Raw genomic sequence first — 21,695 nt, 5'->3', positions numbered from 1 at the left:
TTTCCCTCCATCGCTCCCTGGTGACGTCACGCCGCCGCTGACCTTCTCCGTGCAACTATTTCCGTCGCTGACACAGACACTCAGGTCTGTGGCCAAAGTAGAAAACAGCAGATGCTGGAGCCACGGGGGGGTCGGTGTCAGGGGCCGACGGGACGGATCCTCCTTCTGCCGCCTCCCCGCTCGCCGTCTCATGGCTGGAGGCGTCGCGGGTGGGCAGGCGGCCAAGGCGGCCAAGGCCTTGCGTTAAAATGGGATCCACTCGCAACAGCAGCGGCCAAGGCCTTGCATTAGCTGTACCTGCCTGAATGAATGCACCTCACGATACTATCAATGCTGTCGGAAACGACAAAAATAACTGATTTTAAGACAACGTTTTGAGAAGTCCAGAAAAAAGGTTTGCTTTGTGAGCTCAATAAAGTAGATCTATTCTATCCTACTCTATACTGTAAACAAGTTTCAACTCCAATGAACTCCAATGAACTCCAATGAACGGGCCAATGAAAATAAAACTAAACCGATTATTTGCGTTTTTGTTTTTCGAGAGTTACGCAAGAGCAAAACAATTGAGCAACGGCCACGCCGTGTCATCTATAGTGATACACAGCGATGACCAAGTGGATACTATGACGTCAAGAAAAAAGACTATGGTAAGTAAGTTATTATCCTATTTACAGGGGGGGGGAAAGTCAGAGGAGGTCTCACTGGCCCTGACGGCACCCCCGCCACTGGTTGGTATTTCTGTCGCTAATGCTAGCCGCGCTAACTGTCGTCCAGGTGCCTTCCTTGGGAGCAGGAGGTGTGCGCGGCATCCAGGTAACATGGCGAATGAGGACAGACAGGCAGGCAGGCAGGCAGGCAGACAGACGGGTGGGGTCATAAACTTGTCCGCTCAGCAGCTTCTGTTCTTCTTCTGTCCTCCTGCTGCTGAAGGAGTGCACGCCAATAAAAAAAAAAAAAAAGAAGATAGACAAAGCTGCTGTAGGTTGTCCGGAACTGGACCTCAGTCAGAATTCCCGGGGGGAAACCATCTGGGCACCATGACTGTTTCTATACATTCAGCAGGTTTTATTTATTTATTTATTTTCTTTTTCCTCACAGCGCTGTTATACATACAAGCGGGACTCACAAAACAGCCACAGTCTTTGGATCATATCTCCACTTTTTATTGTGTTTCTAGTCTGTTGTTCTTTCCGGGCAACGTTACACTGTGTCGCTTTAAGTTCCTGCGATGAAGTAAAAACAATTCAACAGGCAGATTTTGCACTTTTAACGATCCCAGAGAACCCCAGTAAAAGGAAGGAAAGAAAATGATGTGTTCAAGTACTTCTTTGTGTGTATTCAAGCTGCAGTTTGCTCCTGGACATCCTGGTATAAAGCATGAAGGATGTGAAGTAGAGGAACCTGTTTCTGCTGGTGCAGGTGGAACTAATACAGTACTTGTGTGGAAATAGACGAAGCTCGCCGTTTCAAAACTTTGGAGAGCGTCAGCGTCTTGTAAGTAACGTGCAAACTCTCCACATTGCAGTAATATTTGGCTTTTCTCACTTAAAATCCTGAGGGTTTTCATCCAACAGGGGGAGAAAAACCCTACAGGAATACATCAGATGACAGAGGAAACTAAAAGTGCCTCCTTTGCACACTGACCTCACTGTGTGCTGACAGCAACGCACTGAAACCCAAGTTTCCCGACGCAACACTCGCAGCAGCCCGAAATAAAGCAAGCACCACGTCAGCGTGTGTCAGCGCAGAAAACAACAACGACAACAACGACAACGACAACGACGACAACAAAACAAAAGCACAACAGTAAACAGGATTCCAGAAAATATTTGGATTGGTACTTTCTCCCCGCTGCCTGTCTGGTGTCTTTTGTGGCGTGACTGCGTGCGATTGTCCCAACACTGAAAATCCCCTCCCACCTGCCGCTCGGTGATGCAGCTCCTAAAAATACTTTGCGTCTCCGCTTCTGATCCAGGGGAGATTTGAGGAGCTCGGCACGCTGCTTCTTTTGCTCTCTGAGGGAGGCCGACACACGGAGGGCGAGGACGAGGATGAGGACGAGGACGAGGACGTGGACGAGGCAGGAGATTAGGATCGAGGGGACAGGTGAAGGTCAGCTCCTGCTCGGGGGAAAAGACGGGGAAGACGCCGCTTGCTGTGCCATCATTCCTGGAAGCGGAGGGAAATGCTGATGCCGTGGGGAGCCACGATAGCCAGGCCTACATTAGCATAGCGTGCAGGCCCCAAGAAAGGGATGCGATTGGCTCGCCGAGACTGCAAACTTCCTGCTTTAGCGGTAGTAACTCCCAGTGAAAACATCATTAATGGGGAGGGGGAGTTTATGATCACAAACTCCCCACCAGCGGGACTCCACTGACACACCCGCTCAAGGAAGACACCCTCTGATTGGTCGGCCTGCAGTCAAAAACTTGTCGGAAATACAATTAATCAGGACAGGCGGGAACCGTCACCTGTTGACGTGGTTGCAGTGAGCTGATAAAAAAAACAACAACAACAACATTTTCTCGTTTGAGAGAGGGTCCGTTCAAAAATGCAAAGGAACATTTCCTCCGATATTTCATATTTAAAGGACTCGCTGGATTGCGTGTCTTACGATTCCTAAATGTGTGAAATTGTCACAAAGATTCAAGTTCAACCAACTGGCACTGATATGTGACCCGATTCGGTGAAACAGTAACCGTGTGCACTGACAGCGCTTTCATGTGAGCACCTTATGCTAGCGAGCTAATAGGCTAGGCCACAGGTTTACGACACCGGAGTGTTAAAAGTCGTCGGCACTTAGAAATGTTTTTTTTTTGTTTTGTTTGTTGCCAAACTAGTGAGCGTGACGGTGTGACAGGAAAGAGGAGATGCGATTCTCAAATGTCTGAATTTTCCCTGAAAAACGACAGCAGCCGGCAAGAAAAGTTCTCACAAAATTTCACAAACAAAATTTCGTTGCTTCTGTCGGCGACTCACGCTCAGCTGCCCACCCCTCGCCCCACCCCACCCCCATACAGCCATCATCGTGACGGTTCGATCTTCACCACTTATGACATTACGTAATTTTGCGGCAGTTTCTTTTTCTTTTTTTGGTGACTGATGCATCAGATTTTTTTTTTTTTTTTTTTTGAGGACCGACAAACTCACAACAACAGAGGCAGCTACAGAACGGGGAGCTGAGTCACACCAAGCTACCAGCAGACCCGTGTGTGCGTGTGTGTGAGCTTTAAGTCTGGTACTGTCACGATCTGTGCGGGGGGGGGACACACATTCCATTTGGTGGGCAACATAAGGCAACGTACAGGAGGCCACGCCCACCGGTCGCCAGCACTGCACGGACAACTGTTTTCTCTGAGGAGGAGGAAGAGAAGGAGGAGGAGGAGGAGGAGGAGGAGGAGGAGTAGATCTTTAAATAAATAAACCCCTGAGTTAGATCAGCATCTCTGGGATGCTCGTCAGAACCACCAGGGGGCAGCACCTCGGCCCCTCCATCCGGCAGCTGCCCCGACCTGCTTCGTCCCTCCAACCTCGTCAACCTTGCCACTTGCTGTCACTTTTGCTCAGATCGTAGCACCACCAACATGCAGCTTTCCTGCTGTTCCAGAACTGTAGAAATCCAGACCCCCCCCCCCCCCCCGGTGGTCAGACTCAGACGGAGCTCCGCCTCTTGAAGTGTGCGAGCGGCGACAGGACGTGCAGGCCGGCGGCGATGGAGCTGATACCTGAACGGTGGCGGTGGCGGTGGCGGCGGCGGCGGCCGCAGATACAGCCGGTGGTCAGTGGCGGCGGCGGCGGCGGCAGGGGCGGGGGCGGGGGCGGGGGGCTGCGGCAGCGGCAGTCAGCGTCCAGGAAGGCGTTGGAGAAGCTGAGCTCCCCAGGTGTGAGCTCGGCCGGGGAGCCCTGCAGCTGCTGCTGGCTGCGGTACCACAGGCAGGAGCAGATGGTCTGAAAGTGCAGCACCTCCGTGTAGGCACCTTTGGGATCCGCTTTGGTGGCGGTCGCAGGCAGCAGCAGGCGGGCCACCTCCCCGCCTTCTCCTCCGCCTCCCCCCACTTCCCTCCCGGAGACGGAGGCCAGGTCCCTCCGCTTGGCGTCCCGCCGCTCGTCCTCGGCGTTGGCGGTGAGGAAGCGCAGCACCACCAGGTTGAGGAAGGCGCCGATGACCGTCAGGCCCGTCAAGATGTAGACGAAGCAGAAGGAGACGTAGCGCGGGTCTCGCTGCAGCGCGTCGTCCCGCTGCAGCGCCACGTAGTCGCCGAAGCCGATGGTGGTGAGTGTGATGAAGCAGTAGTAGAAGGCGTGCAGGAAGCTCCAGCCCTCGCTGTGGGAGAAGGCCGCCGCCCCCAGGCACAGCGTGCCGAGGCAGGAGAAGAAGCCCACCGTCACCATGTTGGCCATGGAGACCTCGGTGTGCCGCAGGCCCACGCACTGCTTGGCCCGGTGCAGCAGGTGGCGCACCAGCGTGTTGATACGTTCGCCCAGGCTCTGGAACATGACCAGCGTGAGCGGGATCCCCAGCAGCGCGTAGAACATGCAGAAGACCTTCCCTGAGTCAGTGCTGGGCGCCGCGTGGCCGTAGCCTGCCACAGAGGAGAGAAGGTCATTCAGATCGTTCACCTCATTTCACACCAAATCACCCTGAGTGGATGAGGAGCCCAGTGAGGAAACCAAAGAAAAAACAAAAACACTGAGGAGGGAAGAGGGTGGGACACCCTGCTAGAGTAGAACAGAATAGAAGAATAGAACGTGTCTTGTTCAAAAGATAAAGAAGCAAAGCAACAAAAAAAAAGAGGGAAAAACATCCATCCATCCATCCATCCATCCATCCATCCATCCATCCATCCATCCATTTTCGATAGCGGCTTCCTCCTGCACTCAGGGGTCTGCTGGAGCCTCTGCCAGCTGTCATAGGACGAAGGCAGGGTGACACCCTGGACAAGTGGCCACTTCATCACAGGGCCACATAGAAGGACAAACAAACATGCAGCCATTCACACTCACACACGTTAGAGTTTCCCAGTTCACCTCACACGCATGTTTTCTTTGGAGGAAGCCGGAGAACCTGGAGAGAATCCAGGCAGACACAGCGAGAGCAGGAAAGGCCCCAAGACCTTCTCGCTAAGCTAAGCTAATCACTGTGTCTACAACTCGTTTTTTAGCCCTGTGGCAAAAATAAATAACAGAGTGATGGGAAAAAAAAAAAGAAGAAGCTTGGAAACGAAAAACAAATGAAGTTTGACAGATGTGATGAAAACAGAAAAAAAAAAGTTTGTCATGTTTTCCTGGATTTCTTTTTCTTTTATATTCACACACTCTTTTTTTGCCAAAAGATTAAAAAAAAAAAAAAAAAAAAAAGTTATATACATATTTTCTTCCCACTTAAAAGCAGTTTTACTGTATATTTTGGTTTCTGGCCCCCACAGGGGGTCCCTGTGGCACCACCTCCAAACTAACCAGAACAAAGACAAAGACACAACCAAACAAAGCGGCGGCTCACCTATGGTGGTGATCACAGTGATGGCGAAGTAGAAGGAGCCGGCAAACTTCCACTGCACGCCGGCTTTGTGCGGCTTGAGCTGCAGCACGACGAGCTCCAGCTCCTCAAAGTTCTCTTTGGTCAAGTTGTACCGGCGCATGAGCTCGTGCTTGCGGGCGTCCAGCCTGCGCTTGTGGCTCCTCTCCTGCCGGGACTCCAGGCTCTGGAAGACGGCGGCGCCGACCACCAGGTAGGTGAGGATGCTGACGATGAGCGCCAGCGTGCGCGCGTTCTGCCTCTTCATGGTGCCGCCGGGCGACTCTGTCCGCCTTCCACCTGCTCCTTCGCCCGGATCCGACAGAGGGAGGGGGGGTGGGGGGACGGGGGGCCGGGGGGGGGCGGAGGGGGTGAGGAGGAGGCCGGTTGGAGCTGTTCTCTCAGCACCACCCCCACATCACAGTTGGGCCGTGACTGTATTTAGAATATTTGTCACCCGCTTAAATTTAGATTCTCCAGGAGAAAAAAAAAAGAGAAGAAGAGACAACACAAGGCAATCCCACAGACGGTCCGAGGCGGATTTCTGGAGGAGCAGCTCTCTCTCTCTCTCTCTCACACACACACACACACACACACACACACACACACATCTCTCTCTCTCCCCTCCTTGGAACGAAATAAGCCTGTTTGCATGTTGTATGTCTCACCCTTCCGCCGAGGTGCTCCAGCCTCTGTTGTCAAATAGTGCCTCAGGTGTGTGTGATCTATGCGTTCATTGGAAAATGGAATATTTACCCAGCAGTGGCTCTTTACACACACACACACACACACACACACACACACACACACACACACACACACACACGCACACACTTGCCCCACTGGCTTCTCAGGTTGTCTAGCAACCTCGATGATGGCCGTCCCTCAGGGTGAGTGAATACACAGGAAGTCACACCCCTTACCCTATCTCACCCCTCCCCCGCGACCAAGTGAAACTCGTCCAAACGTTTTAAATAAATGAATAATTCAATAACAGGATGTGTTTTCAGTCAGTTACACAACTTATGAGCCACCGGGGTCACGATGAGGTGAGGCAGATGGCCGCTGACGAAGATGCAGAGCTCACCGAGGAGAGTGAGAGAGGGTTGTACTGCAACCAACCACCAGTGGGCGACCGATTTGCCTGGCAAGGGTTTCGACTCTGAGCGTGCTCGGGCAGGGAGGTGAGGAGCACATTTTTACGCAACCGGAGATGGCAAATGTGACAACACAGCGCAGACACGTGACAAAATGGGTTTTATCGGACAGATTCTAAGACATTGTACTCAAAACAAACAAACAAACAAACAAACAAACACACAGGAGAATGACTCGCTGACCTGGACTCCTTTTTTTGGTTTCTTCACGATCAGTGCCACAGAACTCGTTACATATTTAAACTAATGTTTCCCCGACACAAGATGGTTTGAAGGATTCAGATGAGCTCTGCTCAGAGGAACCATTAAAATCATGGAGAGCAGGAGTTAAAGTGTTTTTTAAACTAAGAAAAAGAGATAAAGACGAATCAGAAAGCTAAAAAAAAAAAATAACTTCAAGAAGGGATGAAAAGAGAAGGAGAGATTGCAATGGGAGAGAAGATGGGGAGAAAATGAGAGCAAGAAAAACTGAGGAAGGAGAAGAGGAGACTTTGTGAATGGGGAAGAGGGAGCAGCAAGTAGAGGTTGAGAAGAATAGAGGTGAAGTTTCAGAGAGAAGAAGAGGAAGGAAGTGTCAGAGAAGGTGAGGAGAGAAATGCTACAGAGAAAAGGAGGAAGGAAGAAAGGAGGAATAGAAGCTGTTCCAAAAACACAGTGAGGAACGAACCCTCTGGAGTCCGGCCACTGATACAAGACCATGACGCGTCACCCAGGATGGTGCCACACAAATGTGGCCTGAAGGGGGCAGTATCGCAGTCCTGAGGCTTAAAAGCTGACCATTTCATATTCACAGAAGAAACAAACCAACAAAAAAAACCCAACCATTCTATGAACGGTAGTAGCAAAACAGCGTCTTCAATGAAAACAGAGGGCAGAGTTTTAAATTGTTCCAGTTTATTTTGTACAGTTTGCACACAGCAGCAGGGGGGAGGGGAGGTGGATAACAGTGCTACACGGCAAAAGTTATAACCAATAAAATACGTGCGGGAGCCGGAGCTCGGAGTGAGTGGCGGCGACGGACAGGCCGGGCGGCGACACGTCTTGGCCTCCTCCTACATGGCCTCGAACTCGTCGATCCTCTGCTTGGTCTGGCCCTGGCGGATCTGCCGCAGGGTCTTGTACTTGTCGCGGCCGGCACGGACGTTGTCCTTGTGGATGATGTCGTACTGGGTCTTTCTGTCCTCGTAGCGGATCTCCTCCAGGTCGGAGCTCAGTAACTGCAGAGGGGGGGGTGGGGAGTTGGGGGGGAGGAGGGGGGACAAGGACGAGCATGTGAGCATGTGACCACCACTGCTGTTTCTACAAGTGCCCTTTGGTGGAAGGAGGTAAAAAACAAGTAGCTCAAAAGAAAAAAGCCCCAGCAAGGCTTCCCTTACTGGACGTGGGCGGTAACCATGTACACTCGTAGTACTTTTGAGACTGTACTTAAGCGTTAAGTGTTAGTACATCATCAAGAGGTTACAATTTAGATTGTAGCACTCTTTTGCTCGCCCTCCCTCTCCTGAGTTTTCCAGTAAACTACGGTGGCCTCTGCATTTCATTAAATACAGAAAATAATATTTTTTACTTTTTTTTTTTACTGTAGCTTAGAATACTTTTGCCACCTCTTTTCTGTCCCTTTCACCCCGGGAGCACCAGAGAGGAGGAGGAAGAGGAGGAGGAGGAAGCTGGAGGCTCCTGGAGCCCCTGAACTCACTGTCAGCTTCCTCTGCAGCCGCTCGTTCTTCTCGGCCTCGGTCATACGCTCTTCCAGCAGGTGGCTGTTGATGGTCTGAGTCTGCAGCTCGGCGCTGTGGGTGCTGTGCCCCTCGCTGTGCTGGTGATCACTCTCACTGTCCGAGGAGGAGGAGGAGGATGAGGAGGAGGAGGAAGAGCCGGAGCGGGAGCGGGCGCCGGGGGCGGGGATGAAGGCAGGAGGCTCGGAGCGCTCCACGCTGACTTGCTCCCGGATCATCAGCAGGCTGATCTCCGCCTCCTTGGCCTGGGGTCGGGAGACAGCAGAGGGTCACGTTCACACTGGGACTGGTCACCCTCGGGAGTGAGGCTGTTGGGGTGCTGTTGGGTCACGTGATCACGCAGGATCTCACCTTGTGCTGCCACTCGTCGACCTCCATCTCCTTCATCCTCTTGGCCTCAGCCAGCTCGGTCAGTTTGCTGTTGTACTCGGCCAGCTCTGCAGCCTGCGGGGGGTGGACAGAGGGTGGACAGAGAAAATTAAAGGTCCAGTGTGTCAAATGTTGAAGGAAGCCCGTCCGACTGTCAGGCAGGCTTCCTTCAACAATGGGCGGCGCAAGATGATATATTTGAGAACTGTTCTCAGGGTAACAAAACCTGGTCGGGTTGATCAAGACCAGCAAAAATCATCGACATTTTTTAAATTTTTTTTTTATGAGGATTTCATGTCAAGCTCGGCCAGAAGGTCAGACAAGAATCATTTCTCTGGATTGAGAAGAAACTCATCTTCTCCTCAAAAAAACAACCCAACTAAAACCCAGACGCACGACATGAACTGGAGCTGAACGTGGTGTGTTTTTGCATGTTGAAACTCCAGGACTCACTAGTTGCTCCTGGCTCCTGATCTGGTCCATAGTCTGCCGCTCCAGCTCCTCCTTGGCTATGATGGCCTCCATCCTCTCGGCCTCCAGCCGGGACGCTTCCTGCTCCGCCCTCCTCCTCTCCTCCTCCAGCCTCACGGCCCTGTCCAGCTGCTCCCGGAGCTCTGCAGGCCACAGGCGGAACTTCAATCACACCTTCCTCCACACATTCAAGGCGCTTCTCACTGTTCGAGCTCCGCTTCTCCGGTCTGAATGTTGTTGCGTGTGTGTTTTAGGCGACATAAAATATCATCTTCGCATTTTAACCAAAATGTTACACTTCAAAACTTCCAGGGGATGCTCTTGCACTGTTACAGACTGGCTGTGCTCAAGTTGCTAGTCACAAACTGGTGAGCCAAAAGCAGAAAATCTGACCTTTGCCATGTGTGTGGGTATCGGCTCTCACCTCGCTCCGTCCTCTTGGTGGTCTCCTCATACTGGTAGAGCTTCATCATCAGGTCTTTCTTCTCCATCTCCATACCGGCCTTCTCTCTCTCGATCAAGGTCCTCCTTCTCTTCTCCACCTCCAGCCGATCCCTGTCCGGCACACGCGCACACACACACACACACACACACTCTGGGTCAGTGAAGCTGTGACAGGGACTCCCACCTGGCTGGAGGTGGAGGTGGAGGTGGATCTTCTCTCGCACCTCTCCATCTGCTTCTGCAGCCTCTCCTCTCTGGCCTGAGCCTTCATCTGCTGGACCTCAATGGAATCTGGACGCCGGCGGTTGGTGAACATCTCATGGTTGCCGACGCTCAGCAGCATGATGCGCTTGGTGACGCCCGGTCGGGCGGAGTAGAATATGAAAGGCTGCAGGGAGAGAGGGGGGGGGGAACGAGAGAACATGAGATCATCTGTCGCTTTCTCTCCATGGTGTGGGTGTGAGGGGCGGAGGCGGCTGCCTTACACTTGCTCTCTTGTCCAGGGGCTTGATGGTGAACTTCTTGTCAGTGAAGGAGATGTTTCTGATTTCGCTCCAGGGGAAGCCGATCTTTGGGGTTATCCTGGTGGGAGGGAGGAGGACCGAAGGGTCACGTGACTGTGGATTCTGTTTTGTTTATTTTTATTTATTTTTTATAAGATTTTATTTTCATTTTCCATTATTTACAACACACATTTTCCCACCCAAAAACAACACAACACAAACCTAAAACCACACAAAGACCCACAAAACAACAAAACAAATCCCAACATCACGAGCTCAACCTCAATATATTTCCATTTGATCCATAAAGTGAAATATAATCAATGAAAATAAATATACGTCTGTATTGCGCTAAAAATAAATAAGATAAACAAATAAAGGAAACAAAAACAGAAGAGGCCAAGTCTTCTCAAACCACCAAGTCAAGTATAAAGGCCAAGTTGTTGATTATAAACTTAATGCTTGTGCTATTTCTCTTCATATAATTTCAAATTGAGTCAATTTGTTCCTATTTGGTAGCTAATGTCCTTTCCACGTTCAAATGATAATAATCTCTTTTTCCTGGTAGCATAGGAGAGAGTACGTAGATTTCCAATGCTTCAGTATCAGTGTCTTCAACACGATTGACGAAGAAAGAAAAATTCACTTGTGACTGTGGATTTGTGGCTGAGCGAGGTGGCGCTCGGCGGCCGCCGCGGCCCTCTGACTCTCTCACCTGTCTGTCTTCCCGTAGATGTTCATCCCCTGAGCGTCGACTCCCAGCAACAGCTCGCTGCCCTTCTTGTTCCTGATCTCAAAGTAGTCGATGCCGTACATGTCCAGGTCCTGGGCGATCTTCAGGTACTCTAGCATGGACTCCTCCCTGACAGAGGAGGGGGGGGGGGAGGGGGGAAACACACAAGCAGTTGCAGATGCAGCTGTGAGGGCTGTTCATTTATAGATTTTTTTTCTTCTGCTCGTTACAGTGCATGTGCTGCTGTAAATATGCATTTTCGTTTTATGCATTATCAATTTCTCCAATGTGGGATGAATAAAGGCCTTCTATTCTGGTCTGTTCTTGGAAGACGGTGTTGCCTCGTTCACTCACTTCAACATGCTGCCGTGCTCTTCATGCCAGACCTGGATCCTCTCCTCCCATTGTTGCTTGGTCAGCTTGTGCTGGTCCAGGACTCTGCAGGTGAGGCAAGAGTTGGTTGGTTGGTTGGTTGGTTGGTGGGTGAGCCGCTTACTGCTCCTCCCTTATTGATTTTTTTGCCCCCCCCCCCCCCCTCCGCTCTGCCCTGCTGAATCTTTAACTTCGGTGTTCAAAAGCAAGCAAAGCCTTTCAAAGCACGGCAGGTTCTGCTTATCTTCTGGTTTTATGGATACCATAAAAGGCCTCCTGAATGAGTTTCGACCAAAGAAATCTGCTGCTGCTGCTGTTTGCTCTTGTTCTTGGTCAGAACGAGGAAAATCCTCCGCTGAGTGGAATTATTGATATTCATCGCTTACCTCTTGGGCAGAAGCCGCTCGGAGGACAGGTAGCCGTGCTCGTGCACCGCCGGGTTGTACTCGCCGTACTTGGTCTGGATGGCGTAGGAGGCCAGGAGCACGGTGGTCTCCGGTGGGCAGTAGACCTCCTCCAACAGGATCGCCTCCTTCACCTGCAGGAAGAAGAGCTTGCGGGTGATTTCCTGGATCAGCTCCTCGGCCACGTCCTCCGGGTAGTACTTGACCCTCAGCTTGAACTGCAGCGGAACCTCCTTCTTCACATCCTGCCTCACCACCTGAGGGGCGGCGAAGGAGGCGCACCGGGGAAGAGGAAGAAAAGGGATTAGAAGAAGAAGAACAAGAAGAAGATGAGCAAGAAGAACAAGATGAAACACTCAATCCTTCAATGCTTCAGAAAAAAAATAACTCATTGAAGAAGGAGAAGAGATCTTATCCAGTCCACTTGCAAAGGGGAATCAGGCTGGCCGCTAGGTGGCGCTAAATCTCACAGAGTGGACAGAGCTGTGGAAACTCAAGGCAACGCTCACCTTCTTGGCGGGGTCCAGCCAGCTGATTAAACCCTTGGAGTCCATATACTGCAGGCCAAAGAACCAGGTTTCACGCAGGCCGATGGTTCTGGTGACCTGCGAGGCAGCGACAGAGTCAGCAGAGGATCTCCTCCTTGTCTTTGCAACAGGAAACGACCTCCAGACAGGAAGTCTGTCCTGTGTGTGTGTGGTGTCACATTTTCTTTTCTTCCCCCAGTTTTCTTTTTTTTCAAATTGTTGCCAGTCAATTTTCTTGTTGGTTCAGCAATAAAAAGATTATTCAAGTGTAACCTGACCTGGATATGACTGGATGGTGCAGGAATTAAAAGTTGATTGCAATATATTTTGTAGACACTCAAATAAACGTTTCAGCCTCCGTGTCAAAGGAAGTTCAAGAAAATAATTTTTTAATAGAAAAGACGCAGAGAAAAAGGAGAGCAGAGACACTTCTAGTCCTGGTCAAAGCACCTGGTCAAAGAGCTGCTTCCCGGTGGTGTTGGAGTTGAAGGAGAACTCCAGCTCTGCGTCCAAGGAGGTGACGCGGACGTTGACCTGCAACAGCGGCGACAACAACAATTAAAAAGTCACATGACAGCAGAAATGTTCCCGTTAAAAAAACCCACCGAGTGGGAAAAAAAAGTGGTGAAAAAAATTTTTTGTAGGTGTATCCACCCCCCCCCCCCACTCTCCAAGGCCGCACCAACCTGCCTGACCTGCCCGTCAATCATTATATTCTTTGAACAAACACTGTTTTTGTTGAAATATCAACCTCCACTTCCAAACGGTGTCGATGTGACTTAAAGTGTCCATCCTGACTTTGTCAGAGCGAAACTTGGCAGAAACTTTCGGGTCTCGAAGCTTCATTTTCTTGACATTGTGAGACAAACTCTTTTTTTTATGGTGCAGCACTGCGGGACGGATTGTTCATCAACCATAATTGCTCACTATCTAATTAGACTTTGGACCACTGTTGCCACGAGGTTGCAGGCGAGAATATGAAAACACCATTGCACTCGGTTGCCTTCAGCCTCTAACAGCCGTCAGCAAGAGTTAAAGTTTTAATGTGGGGCCTTTTAATTTGCAGCCTATTCCAAGTGGCAGCGACGGTTATCTTGAATCATTTTTCTCTACTAAAGCAACTGGAGTGAAGATTTGTCGAGTGTGTGGCCTGGTCGGGCCCTCAGGAGTTACACAATCATTTTTTTTTATGGAGATCCACCGAAGCACACCCTGGCTGTCGTAAAGATAAACCCAGAGCAACAAAAACTGTAACATCCTCCTCCCTGTGAACGCACTGACATGTTTCTCTGATGACTCTCTAAAATCCAGCCGCAGTCGAATTCCTCAACGTCCCAGTCACAGTCTCAATTCTTTAATCATTCACCAAAATGTGACTTTCTCAATGTAACGTCCGAATTCATCTTAGAAATCACATTCTTTTTTTTTCTTTTTTTTTAACAATTCTCCAAGTAAAATGTGTCTCCAATTGACCTTGTGACGAGCAGCTTTCTCCTTGCAATGTCAATACAAGCAAGGCCTTAAATCACGCCCAGGAACTCCTTTAAAAAGTCTGACGCTTATTACTTGAAGGACGCCGATAATAACGATAAAAAAAGACTGATAAACGGCGCCCGTTCCCGTGTTAGAAATATCAGAGGGAGAATGAAAATGAAAAGTCAGCAGAAGTTGCTGGAGGAACATTACACACAGAGAAGGTCCAGTTCTGGCCACAGAGCTGCACTTTATTACAGAATTTCCAATCAGGAATGTTGGAAACCGGCGTCAAACTCGATGTCGGGTTAACAAGTAAAGGTCAAGGTAGAGAGGAGAATCTTGACTCTCAAGCTGCAGTGACGTTAAAAAAAAAAAAGAGTGGACAAATCTCTAATCAAACACAATAAACCTTCCGATTCAACGGACGCATTTCCCTAAATAAATCACCCATCCACTTGTCTAGAAATCCAACACTGGCCCTTTTCCAAATGTGTCTGACAGCAACGCCGGGGTCTTACCGTTTTGGGCATCCTGGCTCAGGTTTGGCGCTCGAGCTCCAGCAGAACAAAAGGTTTCCCAGAAGGACCAAGGCTGCAGTGGCCGACTCCCAGCAGCACCTCCGGCTGATAAAGAGCACCTGCGCTCCTGCAGGCGGACTCAAGGGCAGGGTGGCGTCCTTTGAACTCGCCTACCCAGCTCTGGCGGTGACGTGGGACGTTGAGCTCGGCAACTATAGCAGTGACCAGCCAACAGCTCCACCCGAAGACCGTCGCCCGCCTCGGCACCTGAGCGGCTGCGACCTTTGGTCAGAGCCAGCGAGCCTATATAAGCCTGGATGCACTATTTCTGCCGCCTGCTTGGAGGCAACGCGAGTGATTCATGGGCCGTCATAAAAAAAAAAGAACACAGATAAGAGCGCACAGCTTCATTGTCGGTGAAGGAGAAACAAATTCAGTGGGGAAGAGGACATTTTTCTGCCTTTATTCAGAAAGCAAGTCTGTCCAGCTTTTGTTCTCTTCTTCGGCTACACAGACATTCCTCAAAATCAGTGCGGTTAATCCCCAACAGTGATATAAATAAATGAGCGGCGCGACGCTTACGGTGGTCATTTGTTGAATAGAGGCAGGCACGGCGGTAGTTCTGTGCTTTACTGATTGTAACTGAACGACAGCATTTTTTTTTCACCGACAGCAGTTCAATAAAGTTCCTGCGTCCGCTGACCGAGTTTGTTCCTGCTTCTCTGATTATCGTAGAGCTGCAACGATGACTGTAAACATACGAAACCGAGCATCCTTGGGCTGGATGAGTGCGTCACCCCACTATATCACACCACCGACAACAGGGTACGGACATGTCAGCCTGACGCAGTCACTCACAGGTAGGATCAGTTCAAGTACAGGTGTGAAGGTTAGCGTATCTCAAGTACAAGGATGATTTTTCACAGCGTGAGCGGCGTCAGAACTCGTCTCTGGGTGGAAGATGAGGTTGATGCTCCGGCTGGAAGTCCTGGTTGGGAGTCCCGTCCTCGCGGAGGATGCGCGACGCCGTGTAGCCCACGATGGGATACTTGGTCTTGTACGTGCCCTCAAATACGCTGTCAAGAGACTCCAGCTGCTCCTCTGTCAGGCCCGTCTGTGCGTGGGAAGGTGCAACGGTGCCAGGAAATTATGAACGGCAGGAAAATTATAGGAAAGAAATTTCATTTGAATTCTTTTTGGATTTCAACATGACCGTGTGTCTGTTTTGCAGCAAAGAATCAGGAGTTAGACGTATGACCGTGACAAATACATTTTTTGAACATGTGTGTGTGTGTGTGTGTGTGTGTCTTACTGTGTCTGAGGTAAGGTCAGATGGCTCCAGGGACATCTTGGCCACAGCCCGAGTGGAGTCCTTCCCAACTAAGGCATTATACGGAGCATCTTTCCCATAAAACTCTGCGGCAAAAACACAACATAACCAGAATAGAATAGGCTTGTTTGTCATTGTGACATGCTCAACGATTTTTTTTTTTTTTTTTTTTTTTAAGTGCCAGACATTTAGTACACTTCCTAAAACTATGACTATACACACGAGGTGTTGAGATTTTTTTTTTTTTTTTTCAAGCCAGCGGCCTTTAATTATGAGCTAGATTGTTGTTATTTACCTTTTCCTTTGGTGACGTCAAACACAACTCCTTTAACTGCCATATAAATGGGTTGTCCCTCCTAAAACAGGGAGATTGGCAAAAAGCCGAGTAATTATCCTTATCACGAATGACATAAAAATAAAAGCCTTAATAAACATACGAATTAAGTTGGTTCGTTTACCTCGGAACCGTCGTACTTCCGCAACTCCTCCTCGGTGAACAGTCGGACGGGTTTGTGGGACGGTTTGTATTTTAGTTTAGACTCGTGTCCAAGAGTGGCAGAAAGGAGCGCAATCAGCGCACACAGTCGCAAATTTCCCATTGCTGTTGCAGAAAACCGTCTCTCTCTCTCTCTCTCTTTTTTTTTTTTTTCCTTTTGAGAGAAATGTTGATTGTTTGAAAGAACGCGGAACCAACTTCCGGGTTGTCTCATGCTGCATTTAGGGCCGTCGAAACTTTAAGAGGTCACAAGTTTAGGGCTGAAAGCGTGCACTGAAGAGTAACGTATCTATCTGCACACACACACACACACACACACACACACACACACACACACACACACACACACACACACACACACACACATAACTTTCCTGTTTACTTTCCTATTTGTCAGAATAAGATAAATAGGAATAAGAAGCCAGAGAGCTTATATACGTGTGTGTGTGTGTGTGTGTGTGTGTGTGTGTGTTTGTTCTTAAACTTTAAGTCCGGGATTTGGGGGTGTTGCTCTCGGAGCGCCCTGTAGGTGTCGATAATCTTGGGATGGGCTCCCTCTTAGCTTTCGCCGGGTTTTTTTTTTTTTTTTTTGGTGCCTCTCGGCTTTATCTCCCCGGCGGAACCCCCGGTGGGTGAGTGAGAGGAGTGCCGAGTGCCGAGTGTACCCCAGCCCGGAGCGACGCCGACCAGACCGGGCCGAGCAAGAGCAAGGAGTGGACGGCACCGTACGGCTTTTTTTTTTTTTTTTTTTTTTAAATGCGCCTGCGGCCGAGGGCGAGCAGAACCCAGCCGTCGCTCCTGTAAAGCCGACTTGCCAGCAGTTACCTGCCCGGGACTGAGGTTACCGTAGTTGTTTTTGCTGGACGTGCCAGAGGAATGCTCGGCAAAGACAGCTGTCAGCCGTACGAAGAGGTAAGGGAGGGACGCCGCCGCGCCGCGCGCCGCTGAATTGGAACTTGCTCGGCGGCGTGCTTCGGATCCACCGACCGACCGACCGACCGACCTTCCGTCCGTCCGTCCGTCCCGCTCACGCCGTCACATGACATGAATTTGCTGACTTCACACTTTCGTCGTCGGGTGTCACGGATCCCCTGATACTGCGACACTGCGACGTTGGAGAGACAAGCTGGAGAGTAAAAAGTGAACCGAGCTGACTTAGAAACTGGGAAAGTAGCCTAAAGTAAAGAAACGCGGTGGTGCTGAAAAAACATTGCAAGTGTGTGTTTTGGCTAAAATACTAAGCACTGTTGACCGCCTACTGCTTGCTTCTTGGAACACGGGTGGAGATCTGTCTATCTCACTGTGATATCTCTGTTTGCATGTTTTTTTTTTAAAAAAAAATATATATATATATTATTATTATTATTATTATTATTATTATTATTATTATTATTATTGTAAAGAATAGGGGTCTAACAAAAAGGAATCGTGTGTTTCACCCACTCACTTCACTCTTTAGTAAAATCATTAGTTTAAAAAAAAAAAACCCACTGCATAAACATTAGAACTATTCATACCCTTTGTAGTTTATTCATGGCAAAGTTTGTCCTTGGCACTGACTCACTGGCCACTGATATCTCGATGTTGGCACTAACTAACTGAAGTTTGTATGTGGTAAACGCGTCGCCCACCAAATGTATTCCCCCCCCCCCCCCCCATGTACATGCTACAGGTAAGTTAGGCCTAATTGTGAGGTGTCAAAAGTCAAAGAAAATGAGAGAGTTTGAGAAAGCTATTTCACTCTGTTGTCTCTGCTGTGGGTTTTATTTCATTATGGTGCTGTAAAAGTTTGAGGCGCTCATGTGATCTCTAGACCTTCGGATAGGGTTCCGTTTTTCTTATTTTGAACGTCGGCCTTCGGTTGAGTGGTTGAGTGGGAAAAGACTCCCTGTCAGGTGGAGAATTTGTCCATGTAAATAGCTGAAGGCCCGGGGCTTTGTGTGAGAGCGGAGGACAAGCCAATGGAAACGCAGCTTTTCCTTCCCTTCCCACAGTTTGACGACGACGACGACGACGACAAAGTCGAGCATGACAAACAGTCTGCAAGCTTCTTCGACGATGCAAACGAAAACATGGAGGACAAGGAGCCCGGCGACAACATCTCAGGTGAGCCGCTGACGGGCTGCTGTGGTGAACACGATCGTTCAGACGCCTTTGAATCTTCCTTTCGGAGAAGTTTGCCTACGGACTCAATCGATTACACTGGTCAACACTTTTTTTTTTTTTTTTTTTTTTAGCTGATATAGGATCATTTTGATGTGATGAATCCAAAAGTGACATTGGTTTTGCTCAGTCAGGTCAACTTTCTGAACTATGGAATTCCCATGGTTTGGAGAGAGCGGACAAACCATGTCACTGACTGCTACTTCTGCACTATTGATGTGACTGGGAAGCAGCCTTAAGTATCCTGATCTTGAATCGTCCTGTAGCTCACTGTGATGAAATTCCAGGACCTGTCTTTGGACTTACCTTAATCAATGTCTATTGTTCAATTTACAGAAATTGAACGTTGTAACATATAATACATTCTGTTAGAAAATGATTTTTTTTTTCTCCTAAAACCTTTTTTGGATGAGAAATATTGAAATATTGATGAGAATCAACTGATAATGTCACAAAAATGTAATCAATTTAGCCAGAAGATCTGATTTTTCAAAATCAAATTAGCATAAAAACCGGACCTGATTGAGAAACATGGATGTCATTTTTGGATTCAGCGGTGCAAAATGGTCCTAATTCAGCTGAAAAAACATAGATGACTTACAAAATGTGTTTTTTGTGTGTAACCCAGTGTTATTTATGGAATTTACAACACGTGCGCGAGGCTCACAAACTCTTCTCACCACCACGTTGTATCACATCTGGCGGTCCAACCTCTTGGCTTTTCAATTTCCTGCCACAGAGGATGACCTCAAGGGCGGCGGCCCGCCGATGCGAATCAGCAAGACCTGCGTGAAGAACTTCCTCACCGTGGTGCTCATCCTCATCTACCTGATGCTGACGACGGTGGCCGGCTTCCTGGCCTACCAGACCATCTCCGACCTCCTGGAGAAATTCCGCAACCCTGTCATGTCCGTCACCTACAAGGAGGTGGACACCTTTGCAGCCCCAGGTTGGTGTGGAGAGATGAAAAATACATGATGCTGAATTCTGTTTGAGAAGAGAAGGAAACTTGGTAGTTGTCCCCTAGTGGTTGGGCTGTGGCATAGATCACAAGCTTTCCAAGCAATTAGCTCAGGCATGTCAGGTTGTGTTGTGCCCAATGACAAAACTGGTGAACTATACTATCACATTTGTCTGGTTGGATAGCAGAAGGAAGTGGAAGATGGTGTCACGTGTCAAGTTTTTTAACATTATGTTAATAATGTCACATAATGATGTTTTTCATGTGAAGTTTAGAATGAAATGTCGCGTGTCTGCAGCATCGCTACACGACAAACACTTGTGCTGCTGTCTTGTTGTTCTCCGTGTGCAGGCATCGCCCTTTTCCCCGGCACGGCTCGGCTGCTGGGCTGCAAACACTACCTGCAGAGCTACATCCCACCTCTGGTGAACCCGGGCCAGCCCCAGGAGATTGACTGCCACATCAAGGAAGTGATGTACGTCGGTCCGTTCAGCAACAAAACACAGGTGAACCACTGAAACACCGGCGTCACAGTCCTGCAGGGAAGAGAGGTTGCAACTTCTTCTTCTTCTTCTTCTTCTTCTTCTTTTTCTGTCTGCCCTTAGGCCTCCTGTTTTTTTTGTCTCTCTGAAGAAGCGTATTGCTCTTCCTCTTTTGAAGAGCTGTCCCTCCAACCTCTCTGACAGAAAGCCCTGGTGGTGAGCGGCCCGACCCACGTCAGGAAAAAAGAGCTGGTCTTCATGCAGTTCAGCTGCAACGAGACGGGTCTCGACTTCAGCGCCATCACATACATGATTTTCGCCCGCTTCAGTGACCTGACCAACAGGTGAGTGCACGAACGACACCCGAGCGCGCGGCCAAAGCCATCGCAAGGCAGTGGATGGAATTATCGCAGACGCAAGTTGAGACGTCGCAAGCAACTTCACGCTGTCCTCTGTCTCTGCAGCACAAACCAGACAAGGTTTATGAGTGAGTGCGAGAAGAACTGCTCCATATGGACCTTCTCTGGGGGATTCAGGACTTGGGTCAAGATGTCCCTGGTGAGGACGTCCGGAAGAAACGATGACGCTGTGGAGTTCCGGCAGGAGGTGCGTTAGTCCAGTGGGCCCCTGGGTGGATTTTACTGAGCTCCGGCCTACCGGAGAGATCAAGTGTGGTCCACTGTGCTCGCTGTGTGCAGCCAATGTAAGCCATGTAAGGCGTGAATCCAGTTGATTTGTCCTGCTTTTTTTTTTTTTGTCTTGTTTCAGTCCTCTCTGGTGAAATTCAACGACCCGCGGCCTGACTCCGAGAGAAACAATCAGCTCTTCTTTGCAGTGTTTGAATGGCGAGATCCCTACATACAGGAAATCAAACTGGTAAGTCCTACAAGTTCTGTTCTGTCCTGCTTTTCTTTTCTTTTTCTTTTCTTTTTTTTACTATGCTCACCAGACGTCTATGTGACTGGCTTCTTTCACTCACAACAGTTAGTGACGGCCAATGCCTGGAGCTCCATTGCCATCCTCTGCGGCGTCTTCATGGCGCTCTTCAAGGCTGCTAATTTCGCCAAACTCACTATCCAGTGGATCATCAGGATGCGTAAGAGGTACCTGAGGAATAAAGCGAAGGAAATGACCCCAGTGACTGAAAACTGAACCCCAGTCCCAGTCAGTCAACCGAATGACGGGGGTTTTATTGAATTGTTTTTGTTTTCTTTTGTTTTGTTTTTTTGGGCACAAAATTGAAATCACCACAAAGGTATAGTTCCAGTTATATTCTGAGTGAATATAACTGGCAAATTATTTCACTTTCAGGGGCCAGTTGTAGAAGATTTTGTGTGTTTTGTTTTTTTTTTCCACATGTATTCCCCACCCCATCCCCCAGATATTTACTTGAATTGTTTGGTTGTATTAGATGTAAAAAAAAAAAAAATGGTCAAAGTCACAAGGGTTGACAAGGGAGCCTGAGAACTTTTGTACATGTATGTTGTAAGGCAAATATCTAAAACTAGAAAAATGTGAACTTTTTTTAAACCAATTGTTACAGTTTTTTTTTTTAATTATTTCTCACCTGAACTACTTCACTCGTTAAGGGAATGTTGCAGAGTACTTTGTAATGTCTATGTTCACTTTTTGCAAGGCAAAGCTCACATTTCACGCAGGTATTATAATTCTGCCGGTGGCTACTGACGATGAACTACTTTTGTCCCCCCCCCACTTTCGCCTTGAGTTTCTGTTATTGTCGACTTTGGAAACATTTGTTGCACCTCAACCTTTCTGAACTACTGTTGTTTTCAAACGATTTTAACAAAATGTATGAAAAAGCGTGTAAACACTGTTTTGTCGCTCCTTGTTGTATCACAATATTTTAAAGATTTTTTTTTTTTTTTTTTTTTTTAAATAAACTTGTATTATTGATATGTTTTCGGCATTGCAGATTTGTTTGAAATCGATTCAGGACAACATTTTAACAAACGATTTATAACCGGAGAACGAGGCGAAAAACCCGTTTCGTTCGCGATCTTGAACGCAACATAATGAC

At 48.8% G+C, this 21,695-nt stretch overlaps 4 protein-coding genes across 4 annotated transcripts; 1 reads left to right on the top strand and 3 right to left on the bottom strand.

Moving 5' to 3' along the window:
* Positions 1–1,147: 1,147 nt before the first annotated feature.
* Positions 1,148–6,099, bottom strand: kcnk3b (potassium channel, subfamily K, member 3b). Its single transcript, XM_076049534.1, has 2 exons — positions 5,501–6,099; positions 1,148–4,583 (listed from the first exon to the last, which is right to left on the bottom strand). The coding sequence occupies exons 1-2, from the start codon at positions 5,781–5,783 to the stop codon at positions 3,652–3,654; spliced, it is 1,215 nt and encodes a 404-aa protein (XP_075905649.1). The 5' UTR covers positions 5,784–6,099; the 3' UTR covers positions 1,148–3,651.
* A 1,447-nt stretch (positions 6,100–7,546) lies between these two features.
* ezra (ezrin a) lies at positions 7,547–14,376 on the bottom strand. The gene is made up of 13 exons (XM_076049548.1): positions 14,226–14,376; positions 12,682–12,765; positions 12,214–12,309; positions 11,687–11,961; positions 11,283–11,366; positions 10,911–11,057; positions 10,178–10,274; positions 9,917–10,080; positions 9,673–9,803; positions 9,231–9,391; positions 8,760–8,852; positions 8,369–8,653; positions 7,547–7,889 (listed from the first exon to the last, which is right to left on the bottom strand). Exons 1-13 carry the CDS (start codon positions 14,235–14,237, stop codon positions 7,725–7,727), a joined length of 1,794 nt encoding a protein of 597 aa, XP_075905663.1. The 5' UTR covers positions 14,238–14,376; the 3' UTR covers positions 7,547–7,724.
* Positions 14,377–14,561: 185 nt separating this feature from the next.
* On the bottom strand, positions 14,562–16,237 carry nenf (neudesin neurotrophic factor). The gene is made up of 4 exons (XM_076049550.1): positions 16,014–16,237; positions 15,851–15,911; positions 15,538–15,641; positions 14,562–15,339 (listed from the first exon to the last, which is right to left on the bottom strand). Exons 1-4 carry the CDS (start codon positions 16,152–16,154, stop codon positions 15,163–15,165), a joined length of 483 nt encoding a protein of 160 aa, XP_075905665.1. The 5' UTR covers positions 16,155–16,237; the 3' UTR covers positions 14,562–15,162.
* Positions 16,238–17,750: 1,513 nt separating this feature from the next.
* On the top strand, positions 17,751–21,543 carry pacc1 (proton activated chloride channel 1). Its single transcript, XM_076049549.1, has 7 exons — positions 17,751–18,157; positions 18,954–19,163; positions 19,527–19,681; positions 19,862–20,001; positions 20,122–20,263; positions 20,426–20,533; positions 20,642–21,543. The coding sequence occupies exons 1-7, from the start codon at positions 18,013–18,015 to the stop codon at positions 20,807–20,809; spliced, it is 1,068 nt and encodes a 355-aa protein (XP_075905664.1). The 5' UTR covers positions 17,751–18,012; the 3' UTR covers positions 20,810–21,543.
* The last annotated feature ends 152 nt before the right edge of the window (positions 21,544–21,695 follow it).

This window comes from Nelusetta ayraudi, unplaced genomic scaffold (assembly GCF_046127955.1).
Source record: "Nelusetta ayraudi isolate G7.1 ecotype Tasmania unplaced genomic scaffold, CSIRO-AGI_Nayr_v1 ptg000117l, whole genome shotgun sequence".
NCBI classification, from domain to species: Eukaryota; Metazoa; Chordata; class Actinopteri; order Tetraodontiformes; family Monacanthidae; genus Nelusetta; species Nelusetta ayraudi.
The sequence above is the reverse complement of the archived record's forward strand: the minus strand, read 5'-3'. Positions and strand labels throughout refer to the sequence as shown.

Coding starts and splice junctions, on each gene's coding strand:
- kcnk3b (XM_076049534.1), bottom strand. CDS start 5,783: ATGAAGAGGCAGAACGCGCGCACGCTGGCGCTCATCGTCAGCATCCTC. Junction 4,584..5,500: donor CACTGTGATCACCACCATAG/GTGAGCCGCCGC, acceptor CCTCTGTGGCAG/GCTACGGCCACGCGGCGCCC.
- ezra (XM_076049548.1), bottom strand. Junction 12,310..12,681: donor GGAAGCAGCTCTTTGACCAG/GTGCTTTGACCA, acceptor GCTGCCTCGCAG/GTCACCAGAACCATCGGCCT. Junction 9,392..9,672: donor CACCAAGAGGACGGAGCGAG/GTGAGAGCCGAT, acceptor TGTGGCCTGCAG/AGCTCCGGGAGCAGCTGGAC.
- nenf (XM_076049550.1), bottom strand. CDS start 16,154: ATGGGAAATTTGCGACTGTGTGCGCTGATTGCGCTCCTTTCTGCCACT. Junction 15,642..15,850: donor TGACGTCACCAAAGGAAAAG/GTAAATAACAAC, acceptor TTTTTGCCGCAG/AGTTTTATGGGAAAGATGCT. Junction 15,340..15,537: donor CTGACCTTACCTCAGACACA/GTAAGACACACA, acceptor TCCCACGCACAG/ACGGGCCTGACAGAGGAGCA.
- pacc1 (XM_076049549.1), top strand. CDS start 18,013: ATGGAAACGCAGCTTTTCCTTCCCTTCCCACAGTTTGACGACGACGAC. Junction 19,164..19,526: donor GGACACCTTTGCAGCCCCAG/GTTGGTGTGGAG, acceptor CTCCGTGTGCAG/GCATCGCCCTTTTCCCCGGC. Junction 20,534..20,641: donor ACATACAGGAAATCAAACTG/GTAAGTCCTACA, acceptor CACTCACAACAG/TTAGTGACGGCCAATGCCTG.